Source organism: Mastigoproctus giganteus, chromosome 1 (genome assembly GCF_048544385.1).
Source record: "Mastigoproctus giganteus isolate SK-2022 chromosome 1, ASM4854438v1, whole genome shotgun sequence".
Lineage (NCBI taxonomy): Eukaryota > Metazoa > Arthropoda > Arachnida > Uropygi > Thelyphonidae > Mastigoproctus > Mastigoproctus giganteus.
The window spans coordinates 244,328,192-244,342,151 of record NC_143575.1 but is presented as its reverse complement, the minus strand read 5'-3'; the positions used below and the strand labels follow the sequence as shown (position 1 = coordinate 244,342,151).

Here is a 13,960-nt window from a genome sequence, read left to right as displayed (position 1 = left end):
ATACAAATGATTGAATAGCCAATTCAGTACTTTGTATAACAGTAAAATTGTGACAATTATATTTACTATTTTTATTGTTATTATTTCTATATGAGACTATGAACTTTTCAATACCCCCCCCCCGTCAATAAATGTTTCAGTGTCAATAACATGTAAAGTATTTGATGATTTTTTCATGAATTTAGAATTATGTGTAATTTATTTCTAACACCTCTTTCCACTTTCCCCTTTAGCGGCAGAAGTTGATATCAGTAGCAGCAGTTCCAATACATCATCACTGTGGGCTTCTTCTGGAAATTTGGATGTAATTCTTGTAAATCATGTAGGCACAAAATCAGTGGTAAATCATGTTGATGGTTGGAGTGAAAGTAATGACACAGCAGCTGGAGATAAGTATTCTGTAAATATGAATTCAAATGACGGAATTATGGGGTTTTTCCAAGGAGGAACTATGAGAACAGAAATTGTTAAACTAAGAACTGCATTGTTCAAAGAAGTGCGAAAACCTGGGAAAAGTAAGTTTGTTTTTATGCTTTTGGATATTATCTTAAGGTGGCAGCATGAATTTGGTTTCGTTAAAATGAACGATGATTATACAGGGTGGTGCATAAGTAAGAAAACTATTTTGAATAACTGCTGATGTAAATACATATATAAGTTATTTGAAAATTTGTTTTATAATCTTTTCCTGTTTTTTTTGTTTTTTTTTCTCAACCTGGATTGATGAGACACACACACATTAAGTTCTGCATTTATTTCTGAGGTAGTAGTTTTACATTTTTGGGTTACAATCCTTTTCAGTGTCCAGCGGTCTCTTTCAGTCAGCTTTGATTCTCTGCCACAATTTGTCGTATTTTGTTTTTCCATATTTGGTGAATGCAGACATCACTTTCAATTCAGTTGCTCTGGACCAGCAGTTTTAGTCACCGATGCCCCCTGCTAAACATGCACCAATTGGACCTCTTTGGAACTCAGACATGTTAGTCATTTTCTTCATGTACCTTTTTATATCACCTCTAAGTAAACATCAGCTTTTATCACCTTTCCTTCACAGTACTACCTGCAAGAAACAAAAAAATAAAAATAAATAAAAACAAAAACCATCACTGTCATAAATACATCATCCAGCCATTACAAAAACTACTTTCATATGTATTATTTTGTCCACTTCCTGTAAATCCTTGTTAAAGAATACATGGGGATTATTAACAAAGTAATAAACACAGTTATGCGATTAACATTTAGTTTAAATGTGGTGACTGCATCAGTCCATGAAACATTGTTAATGATATCTGGATTTGTAACACTTAAGGCCAAAAACCATTCAGCAAATTCCAGTCTTCTATCTGAGTTGTCTTCATTTAAACTTTGGAGCAACATGGGATGATAAACCCTGTATTTAAGTTCTATTTAAGCGATTAAATACGATTCTATTTAAGCTTGTTTTAGGTATTTAAAGTTCCAAACTTTGCTTTCTTTGTGATTTTTCAAACTTCTTTTGATATACTCTCTTACAGGTTCTAAATTGGCAGTTGTAGCATATCTAGCAAGAACTTCATAAAGCTAAAATTTATAGCAAAGCTGCTATAGCCGAAACCTTAATAGTGCATGCCTGTAACCCTGAAACTGGTGTTTCCATTATTTTGTCTATCTCCTGTAAATGCTCCTGGCTTGACAGTCTGGGCTAGAATTTGGGCAGGAGGTGTTCGTGGACCTTTTTTCTTTGAGGAAACAATGACAGGAGAAAACCACCTGAGACTGCTAAAAGACAAAATCATTCCATTGATGCAGATTGTAATCAATCCAGCAAAAAAAAAAAAAAAAAAAGCATTTCTTTTTTTATGCTGGATGGCAGCACCAACTCCCTATGCAAAAATTGTCCATGAATTCTTAGATGAAAAGATCTCAGTTCGGTGGATCAGATTGTGGGGTCTGTTGAATGGTCAATGAGCTCCCCAGATTTAACACCCTGTAATTATTTTTTTGTGGGAATTCTTAAAATGATAAATTATTTTGTAATAAGCACTGATCTCTGCTGGATCTTCAGTAGTCAACATTAAAAGAAGTTGAGAACATTTCTGTGGAATTGTGCCTTGCTGTGTGTAGCTCTGTGTCCAAGAATACATTTTTGCTAAGACCAAAATGGTAACCATATTGAACAGATATCCTAAATTTATTTTTTTTGTTGTTTTTTGTAAGTTTATATATACTGTTTCTATTGTGCTAACATTAATTAAAGTATATATTTAAAAATAGTGTTATTATTTACAATCAGACATCTTTCCTTACTTATGACCACCCTGTATTTATTTCAGAATACAGTCAGTCCTCGTATAACACGTATTTACACTACACGAATTCGATCATGCACGATTTATAAATAGGGGAACGATATCTTATATAACACGAACCGAATTCGCTTATGCACGATTCACCTTTGTGTTTACAAGAAATGGGCGTCGATCGTGGAATCACCCCAACTGAACGCAACACAATAGGAATGAAGAGGAGATTCTGAAAATGTATTTATGTGTTTTATATCAGTGAAGGGGAAACACATTTCACCATTAATAACGTAAAAAGCAACAAAATTCCAGCTATCGTATAATCGCAAATGCAATTAGATCGAGTTTACTACCAGTTTATAACAGATTCATTAGCAGAAAGGCAACTGGAAATTGTTTGTATTGTTTTATGGTAGTAACCCCTAGAAATATGCTTTAGTAAAATGTGAGGTGTTAATAGTGTATCTCTGCCTTTACAGTGTTTATTCAGTTGCTACACGTGTGCAGCTTTGTTTATGTATATCAAGCGTGCCTCCTCGTTTTGTAATTGTGCTTTATTCCCTAAAAATGAGTAAAATACTTAAGGTGTGAAAAGGAAGCATCCTGGTGAAGACACTGCAGATTCAGAGAGAAAAAGAAAAGCAATATTGAAAACAGAGGCGGACTGGGTCAAAAATTCTTACCCGGGAAAATTTATAGTGGCCTCATACTATGGTTTATGGCCAAAATCACACCGGCCTCCGGCCCACCGGGGTTTCCCCGGTAAGGCTAATGGCTAGTCCGCCTCTGTCGATAGAGAAAAAATATGAAATTATGAAACGCTTTGAGCGAAATGAAAGACCATGTGATATTGCACGTGCTACAGGCCTAAATGAGGCAACGCCGAGAATTACAAAGAATGCAGAGAAAATAAAAATAACTTTCATAGCAGGAACAACTCAAAGTGTAATTAAAATCCATTAGATTAAGACACAAAGAATTGGAAGAGATGGAACGGCTGTCATCTGTTTGGATAGAAAATCAAACAAAAAACAAATTTGCTTACGATAGAAGCAAAAGCATTAGCAATATTTTATTACGTAATAGTCATAATAAAATACTTATGTATTATTTAAAATACTTAAGTAATTAAAATGCTTACGTATTACCTATTACCTATTTTATTACGTATAATAATAAATAATCGTAATAAAATACTTACGTATTTTATTACGATTATTTATTGTGTTTGGTAATGTTTTGGTTACAAATGTGTGTTCAATCTTGGGTGGTCAGCACCTAACCCTATGGGAAAAAACTGTACAGTGTGTGGCGAGAGCATTAAAAATACAGTGCAACCTTGATATAACATGGATCATGCAACAACTTTAATACCCACATTATAAATAAAGTGCATTATAGCAAAAAAAATTACCATTTTTTTCCCCAATTTTTTAACATAAATACACTTCACTTGGTAAATGGATACCTTATTTTCTAATGTTTTATGAGTATACAGCCTAAAAGACTAAATATTAAAGGTTATATCATTCCCTTTACATTCTACTAATACACAATGCTGTTATGGACTTACATTTTATGTCTCCTTTCTGAAATAATCATATAATTTAATTTGAAGTGACTGATGACAGTGTGTTTTCAGTACATAATTCTTAATAATGGTCAGATGCAATAAATGAAGATGTTCGCTATCACTCTGACTTTCTAACCACGCCATCACCTCATTAAAGTTTAGAAGAACTTTGTTAATTTTTGGTGCTTTTTCCTTACACTAGTCATCCATATTACCTTCTAAGTCAATCCCTATCACTGGCCTTCTGTTTGCCAATTGTCTTCCCACTGTTCGCAGAGACTGCGATTTCTTCCTCACTCAAGTAATGCACAACTGGAGCTTCCTCAATCCAAGAAGCCGGGTTATTTGCTCCAAGACTGCCAATAGGTACATTACAAGTAGCCTTTGCTTCTTGTTCTGAAAATGCTGCAAATTCAATATCACTAATATTATTAGTGATGCTGTTTTTTCCAGTAAGTTTTTCCACTTTTCAGTTGCTTTTGAGTTTACTTTCTCCTACACTAATCCAATATTGTATGCAACATCTTTTGGTGTTAATGTTTTCAGAAATGCAGAGTTCAAAACACCAGCAAGTAGCTCACCATGATAGTAGGCTTTGAAGACTCAAATGATGCCCTGATCCACGGGCTGAATTAGAACAGTTGCGTTCCTTGGAAGAAACCCTATTCTGATCTTGCCACCTTTTGATTTCAGGACATCAGCCAAAGGATGAGCTGGGCAGTGATCAAACAATACAGAGCCTATTCTTCAAGTTTTTTTGAAAAACTCGTGGCATTTCACTGACGGTACAAACTCACTTTGAGTTTGTACCATCATCCAAGCATTAGATGACAAGTGATTAAAACACCAGAGCTTTTGACTTTTACTGATGCACAATGGCTTTAGCTTGTGATTTTCAATATTGTTTATGCACTGTAATACAGTAATCATCTCTTTGTTTGGCACCTCCATAGCCAGGTGGGCAGGAGCAGCAGTGCGTAGCACACGCTTCTTGATTAGACCGGGGTTTGAGCCCGTGCCCACCAAATATGGGGGATACGGAAAGGTCAGGGAATGACCACCACATATCCTCGGAGCAATATGGCCTTAGTTGCTAATGCTCCTAAAAAAAACAAATAACAAACAAACATCTCTTTATTTAGCTTTCATGCCTGATTTGTTGGTTACCCTTTTAATATCCAGTGACTCATTGGGGAGAAGTTTATAGTATAGTACTGTTTTATCACAGTTGTACAAATGTTCATCAGTGAATTCACATCTTGAATCACATTACTCTTAAATTCAGAAAATGCCTCTGTTGCTGTAATGTAACCAAATGCAGATTTGATTTCAAGACTAACCTGGGATATCTCATGATGAGCCTTCCATCTGCAAAGCCATCCTTTTTAAATGTCTCATCATCTCCATGAAGTAGCTTATGAATTTAAGTCATTTTCAGTATTTCAGTATTTCTTCCCTGTGCTTCTTTAGAAACCACTTGTATAAACATTGGTCCACATCACTGTTTTCAAAAAAGGCTACTTTTCTTTCTTCAGATGCCTACTACATCTTCTACGGAGTCTACGAATGAACACAGTTTTTCTTCATCTGTATAATTTTGCCATCTTTTTGAGAAAACTAAATGAAGACCAAACTGTCCAGCCTATCATAGTGCCGAAGTGAAGTTGTTTGATTTCTCCATAAATAACTTCACACTTTATGTATATTTTTGACTAGTTTAGTCCTTAGCAGTTTTCAGTCCTAAGTGTAACTTTTTTTTTTTTTTTTTTTTTATTATGAAAATCCCAAATACGAGAAGTATTAGAAGCTACAGTACTTAGTACCATGCATGGGTTGAGGGGTGAAAAGACGAAAGAAGATATTTGTTGACATTAGACTTGAACTTCTGTAGACTGTAATTTTCAGGAAATACATATGAAGAAAGGTTGTTCTAGAAAACGGCAGTTCAATGAATAAATGAGGAAGATGAAAAGTTGGTTCTGTGAGTTTGAAGTTTGACAGTAAATGGATGTTGACTGGTGGCGGCACATGTTTGGACTGTTTTGAAAGAGAGAGAGAGCGGGAATTATAGAAGCCAATTCAGAAGAACAGTGCCCATGGAAGTAACAGTAGAAAATGTATGCAGCAGAGACAGAGTGTGGAGAGACTCTGTTAGAGATGAATTATTAATTAACCTAACTGCCCTGTTTTGAATGGAATCTAGAAGCCTAAGAGAGGTTTTGGGGGCACTGCCCCAAATGTGGGAACAATATTCCGTGGTAGGGCGGATTTGCGATTTGTATAGAGGGAACAGCTGTTTTGAAGAAAAGTAACACCTAGAGTGAAAGAGAAAACCAAGTTTTTTAGATGCATAGGAAGCAATATTTGTAATGTGCTTGTGCCAAGAGAGATTAAAAGTCAGAGTAATCCCCAAAAGAGATATATCATCATGCCTAGAAATCGGAGTGTCACCAAATATAAGCATAGGAGCAGAAGAATTGTTTTTTGCAAAATATAAGACAGGACTGAGTTTTAGAAGGACTGAAATCAACTAAGTTGTCTTTGCCCCACTGGAGAATTATCTGGAGATCGGCATTTAAGGAATTGGTAGCGGATCTTCGAGAAGTTGAAGCTGATTGAGGGCAAGGTTTTTCAAACTGGAAAGTGGAATGCAATGTGCTATCATCAGTAAAACTATGCATAGGATTTCCGGTCAATAGAAGAAGGTCATTAATATACAAGAGGAAAAGAGTGGGGGGGAAATAACTGAACCTTGGGGGGACACCAGCATTAGTGGAGAAGTTAGAAGACAGAGAGCCATCTACCATCACCCTCAGTCAGCAGTTAGAGAGAAAACTGGATAACCAATTACAAACAGAACTTTTCCATTGAATTTGTCCATAAATGGGTAACATAAGCCAATATATCACCAGTGGAACGACACTAATGGAATCCACACTGGTGATCGTTGATCAGACAGAAGGTTTCTAGGTAATTTAAGAGTTGGCGGTTAATTGATTTCTCCATTACTTTAGAAAGAGTAGAAGTAATTGCAATGGGAGGGAATTGTGACCCTCTTTATGAACTGGCTGGATATGAGCAAATTTCCAAGCAGAAAGAAAAACACCTTTGGAATAAAAAAGTGAAAATAGGCGGCAAAGAACAGGAGTAAGTTCAGGAGCACAGGTTTTGAGAAGAAGTGGAGAAATATCATCAGGACTTGGAGCTTTCTTAGCATCAAGATTCGTAAAACTCCTGACAGGAGGCATTGAATGGAGCATGCTGGGAATGGTGGGAGGGGTTTACCAAGATCATTAATACACAAGTTGGAAGAAAAATAGGATGCTAGCAGGTCACCTTTAATATTGGCTGAAGTGGCAATAGAACCATCTGGTTTTGACAGAGATGGGCAAAAGTTGTGGCCAATAGCTTTGGCAAGAAACTAGAATGCTTGGCTACTATTTGGCAAGAAGCAACTTTTCTACTCTTAGCCTGTTTGAAATATGGACCGATTAATAACTGCTTTACAATTGTTGTAAGCTTTGGTGTAGGCAGAAAATGAAACTGAAGATTTGGAAACAAGCCAATTATGATATGAAACAGTCTTCTCTTGAACAGCCTTAGCACATTTATTGGAAAACCAAGGTTTAGATAAAGGAAGAGATTTTAAAGTGGAGTGTGGTATTTAGAATCTAAAGTGTTTAGGGCATAAGCCTCAAGCTATGGAAGAGTCTAGACTATGTATAAATAAAGTGCAAGTGCATCAGAAATACATAGCTATATCTGAATAAATCAGAATATTAGTGAAATGGCATTGTTTTAAGTTATATCTCATGTTGTGAATACCTTCACAATGAAGGTATTTTGCACTACTTCGAATAAGTAACGCTTCACCTAAGGAGAAGCGTTACTTATTCGGCTAATGTTACTTATTCTCAGATGGATACCACCACCCAGACGGTGCCATTTCAGAGCTATTTTGTATTTGTGTGGGATAATAACTCGACTAGCCAGTTGTCCCTATTACACAGTTGTCCCTATTACATTTGTATATATATATATATATATACAAATGTATATATATATATATACAGTAAACCCCCGCTATTCGCGGGGGCTACATTCCTGAGAAGTGTCGCGAATACCGAAAACACGAATACTGAGTTATAGCTCCCATAGTAATAAAGGAGTTCCGTTCCAAAGTATGAAATATATAAGAAAAACTAGTCTAAAATTTTGTCTATGTATGTATTATATGTACCTTCATAATATGACTGTACATAGACAGTACATAGTGAAATGCAAGCATATGGCATTGAAATGAAAATAAGAAACAATTTAATATTAAATGTAATATTTATTAGAAATTTCAAACAAATCTTTCAAACCAGCATCTTTGCTAGCAAAAAAACTTATCCCACCAGTGCTATCACCAGTTTCGCTAAAGTGTTGATAAAGGAGTTTTGCCTCTTCACGAATGATGAGTGAACTTAACGGAATTATATTTTGAGTTCGGTCTTCTATCCATAGATTTAAAGCTTTTTCCATTTTTTTTCTAATTTAACATCATGATTTACAGAGCAAATTTTTGAAGCAATTAGCGCGTTTTCACGGACACTACGGCAGATTTTTTCTTCCGATTTTTTGATTGATCGTACCGTTGACATTGATTTTATAATGTTTTGCCACTGAAGAGACACTTTCACCATTAGAAATTTTGTCTAATAACTCAATTTTATTCGCTAATTTCATCACCTTCTGTGATATTTTCACATTTCTCTTGTTATTCATAGCCATATTTTTGTACTGGTAAAAAAGAACTTGTCCAAATAAAGTCACTTTCTTCCGTTAACACACTCGAAAAAGTCTGTTTTACACTGCAAAACGGTAGATTTATCACTTTTGTAAACATATCAATTTATAAATTGATAAATTTATAAGCATATAAATTAAAAGCCAACGACCAAACCTTCCATGACAAGCGCATAACACATACTGAACAAGGATTAGCGAGAAACATCCATGCTCGCGATTTTGTCGCCCCTCTCACCCCACCCACTGAACGCTGTTTTGACTGGGAAAGATAATTTTAGCCACGCCCATGTTTTTTTATGGCGGAAAATATTCACGGCACTTTAAAATTCACAATTTTCTAGGTTTCATTTTATATTAAATCAGCGATCGCGAATACACGAAACCGCGAATACAGATACCGTGAATAGCGGGGGTTTACTGTATACATAAGAATTAAAAATAATTGATAGAAAAAAATTAATAGGAAATACTAAAAGATGGAGAAGTAATTAACACAAGGTGCCAGGCCTAAAAGAAGAAAAGAGAAAAAGAATATTAAGAACCTAAAAAAAAAAAAAAAAATGTAGAATTAGGTAGAATTAACAGCTGAATTAACAGGCTAATCATATGTACAAAAGCTGAAAGGGAAGTAGAAATTAATAAATGTAGTGAGCATCAAATTGAGGGTGGTAAAAATGAGGGTTAAAAAAAAATAAATAAAATAATTCATTTTTTGATGCAAACTAGATAAATAAAATTGGTACATGGATCAGGTATTTCATCAGGGGACTACACCTGATCATGTACCAAAACACTGCGTTTCTATACAAACCCATGTTGATGGAGGAACTATTAAAATATAATTGAAAAAGGGGGGGGGGGGGGGGGGAATAAAAATAAAACCTCCAAAAACATGAGTAAAGTAGCCCCAATGCATTGTGTGAAGTTAAAATAAAATAAAACAATTAAATTAAAATAAAATTAAATTAAGTCAAATTAAAGTGTAAATGCATGTGGGTTAAAATGAATAGTTTTGAAAAATGTTTTTGAGAAAGGTGATTTTATGTAAATTTATGTAACAGGCAGTGGTATAGAAATAGGAAGTAATGCAGGGTAAGGGAGGGGAAAAGATATTAAAAATTAAAGAGGCAAAAATAGCAAGAATAAGAAAAGTAAGAATGTCTGAATCACCCTTGCATTGCACTAATAGTTCAACGGACAGAAGAAAGAAGAATAGAAAGAAAAAAGATGCAAATAGAAGAAAAAGAGTTTAAAGGAAACATAGGAGATCTTAGAGAGGGCCTTGGCTATGAGTGTGTTAATAGAAGTGGAAACTAATACCACTAGCCTGTAATATATTTTTTGAGTGCCGAATGCCGAAGATATAGCCAAAAAAATAACAAATAGTCGAAAGGTGAATAAAAATAGTGAAAAGAAGAAAAATTAAATACCTTTAAAGTTATGTAACGTCAAACTGGGCCAAAATGTAATATATAATGAAGAAAATATTATAAAGAGAATATTTTGTGAACATGATTAATTAAAAATAGAATATAAACAGAGGGAGAACTATGATGACGGTGGAGTTGCTCAGTAGAAAAGAACAATGGAAGCCCTCTTTAGTTAAAATGAAATGGAGAAAAATTCTGAAAGAAATGCGTACGATTATAAATAATTATTTTTTCAAAACTTTTTTAAACATTTTTCAAAACTATTCATTTTAACCCTGCATTTACACTTTAATTTGACTTAATTTAATTTTATTTTAATTTGTTTTATTTTATTTTAACTTCACACACTGCATTGGGGCTACCTTACTCATATTTTTGGATGTTTTATTTTTAATTCCCCCCCCCCTTTTTTTTTCAGTTATATTTAGTTATATTTTAATAGTTCTTCCAAAAACATGGGTTTGTATAGAAATGCAGTGTTTTGGTACATGATCAGGTGTAGTCCCCTGATGAAATACCAGATCCATGTACCAATTTAATCTTGTTTATTTTTTTTTACCCTCATTTTGATGCTCACTACATTTATTATTTTACATTTATTAATTTTTACTTCCCTTTCAGCTTTTGTATATACATATGATTGGCCTGTTAATTCTACATAATTCTACCTTTTTTTTTTTTTTTTTTTTTTTTTTTTTTTTAGGTTCTTAATATTCTTTTTCTCTTCTTCCAGCAAGACTTCTTTTGGCTTTTTTAATGTCTATCTATTTAATACACTCTTTTATCATCAAATTTTAAAAATGTCTTTATAGATTATTTTTGTTTTTTAATATCTGACACAGCCTATTGGCTAATACCAAATTCTTGAGCATCCCCCCCCCCCTCCAGGAACACCATTTTAAAGTTGTTCTATCACTTTGAGCTTGTTAATGATAGTGTTTTTTCTTTTTATTTCACTTTTTTAATTCTTTAGAACCAATAATTATATAAAATATGTTAACTTATGTACATATGTATATACATATAAAGTATTCAAATGAAGTGATATAAGCAATAACATCCATCCGACTCTGAGTCAACAACGATACTGAACAAGTGTAATGTATGTTCCTTCTCTTTCTCTGTGCAGTTAATCAGCATGCAGTGAAAGTAATTCATCTGCCTTCCTAAATCCAGTGTGTCTTTCAAAGTACTCAACTGTGACAGAATTTTTCACATTTCGATCCGGATTAGCGAGGGTTTACTGTATATTAGATTTGAGGTAATCATATCAAAGAATGAAAAATGTAGGGGGGGGGAGAGAAGAACACAACAAAATGCAAAGATTAAATGCTGTTGTACTTTCCTTATTACATTTTAATGAAAAGTAAAGTCTATAAAAAAAATTAAAAAACATCACATTTCCAGAAATCTGGAAAAAATAACAAGAAAAGGGATGGGCTAAAATGCTGTTATTCTCATAATTTCTGCTTGTGAGTCATCATTTTTGAACTTTTTTTGTGTGAAATTTTGAATTTTTAATAATTGTATTTTTGTAGATATTAACAAAAAAAATTTTTTTTAATTTGATAATGCGTGATGCTTTACTTTACTTTAAGGAGAATAGCATGTTGAGTCCATGTCATTCCCCTTAATTAAATGTGAAAATTTTTCCAGAACTGCCAGTATGTAAGATAATGTTAATTTTAAGTTATTGAAATACTGATTTCATATAAATATAGTATAGATCAAAATTTTTAGTCTGGCGAATATTTTTTGTAATTATCATTACATAAAAAAATAAATAGAAAAATGTGCTTTTCTGTATAAAAAATAAAATCATCCTTTTTTTCTCTTCTATAGATTTTACCAAATTATTCCAGCAGCTACATGAACTACCAGGAAACTTAGAAATGCACGTGTTTATGGTACGGGAACTAATCCATGAGGCAGGTCGTTTCAAGCGGAAAGCACTGATTAAATTACTAGAAGAACTGGAACAAAAATTGTTACGTGGTGAAAATCAGATGTACATAGTTAATCCATTATCAAGTCCCAGATAGTATTTCAGTGTAATCCTAATGAGAGTAGAGTACTACTGAATATAACAAAATCTTGTGTGATAACAGACCAATGATTGAACTGTGCCTCATCTTATAGGCCTGCTTATACTCTGCTTGTGACCATGGAATCATCCCACTATGAAATTTGTTATTCTGGAGACCAAGAAGGTGCATCTGAGTTTTATTAGAATGGCACATTAAAAAAAATCTCTTCGGAAATCAGTTTGGTGCTTGGCAGATTACCGTAAGAAATCCCTGTACGACTTTTAAATTGATCCTTATTTTCACCTTTGGTTAAAATACTAGTATGGACACCTTAAAAATGGTTACAAGCCCAATAGCAGATCATCATGTATATAACGATTTCATGACAGAAACATAACATTAAAACTGTAGCACATTTTGTGCTTATGATTCATTCATTACTTTCAGTACCGAGGACACTGGGCAGAAAACTGAATCATTTCTGTGTGACTGTATATTTTAGATGTCCCATGAATACAAAAGCACAGCCATCCATATTTTTTGTATATTATTTGCAAAGAGATTTGTAATTAAGAAATACTTTAACCGTTGTTATTGTTGTTTAACCGAACCACGTTCAGTGGTTAAGAAAAAAACATTACGTTAAGTCAACGAAAAGTAGCCGATGAACTTCTTATGCCAGTAAGGCTTTGTGTTGTTGCTATGACTGTGTGTTACATTTAGCATTGGTTGCTTACTATTGCCCTGTGTAAATAGATCCTCGTGTTACCGTGGTGATATAAATAAACAGAATTTCTTTCTATATTGTAGTGTAATTAAATAGCTATGTTCCTTATATTTTATTACAGTCCTTTAAATTACTGTCTTAGAAAATTATGATTTATTACTGTTTATTGGAAAAAAAAGAAAGAAAATCTAAACAGACAGCTATAATCCTTGTATTTTATTGCAGTTCTTTAAATTACTGTTTAGAAAGTTATAACTTATTATTTGCCATTTATTGAAGAAAAGAAAAGAAAAGAGAAAAATCTTTTTAATAAGTATGTAATCAATAAGACATTTTAGAAGTGTTAGTGTTAATCAAAAGACAAAGAATTTTGCAATCAGAAAACACACTTCACTGCCTTGAGACATGATAATTTTTTTAATTTAATAGACTAAAAGTAAGTTAAATATATGCTCATATATTTTTGAGCATAATTTCTTGTTTCTTGGCAGCATGTTGGCATAAAATAGAGAAAATGCAAAGATAAGTAACATACATCTTGTATGATACAGAGTACAAATGAAAATGCAAAATTCTAGAAGGCTGCAGTTGTTGGCTTAAGACAAGGCCTATTGTTCTCAAATAAGGTCATCCCCTTCAAGCAGACTTGAAAGGGATGACTTTATTTGAGAACAGTAACAACAACTTAACTTCAGCAGAGAGTTAAGAAGTCGCAAGGCCTGAAAGAGATTACATTAAAGGTTTTTAATATAATGGACTTGGTGCATTATTGCCTCAGAAGCTGTTGTGCCATAAAACAATTGAACACTTACTTACTTTTAATGGAAATTATGTTATAAAATAAATTCATTTTTAAATCAACTTTGTTTAACTGCTGTGTGTGTGGACTGGTTTGGAAGAAAGAGTTGGGGTTTTCTGCATATTAGTGCAGATTCTAATACAGAAGATGTGTGTAGAAAAGGCATGTAGCAGAAACTGTAACTGAATTTTTGTGATAGAAAATGGGGGGAGTCATTAATTAACCTAACTGCTCTCTTTTTGGATAGAGTTTAGGACTTGAAGAGATATCTGAGGGTGCAGAGAGCATCAACTCCAAATGTGGGAATAGCATTTCATGGTAAGGC

The 13,960-nt window shown here is 33.7% G+C and overlaps 1 protein-coding gene across 1 annotated transcript in view; it reads left to right on the top strand.

Moving 5' to 3' along the window:
- IntS6 (integrator complex subunit 6) overlaps positions 1 to 12,628 on the top strand; it is a 324,867-nt gene extending 312,239 nt beyond the window's left edge. Inside the window, exons 14-15 of the mRNA XM_090385345.1 lie at positions 234 to 515; positions 11,925 to 12,628. Of these exons, the coding sequence (XP_090241471.1) occupies positions 234 to 515; positions 11,925 to 12,124 (482 nt within the window). The 3' untranslated portion in view covers positions 12,125 to 12,628. The remainder of the gene's footprint in view (positions 1 to 233; positions 516 to 11,924) is intronic.
- Positions 12,629 to 13,960: the final 1,332 nt, after the last annotated feature.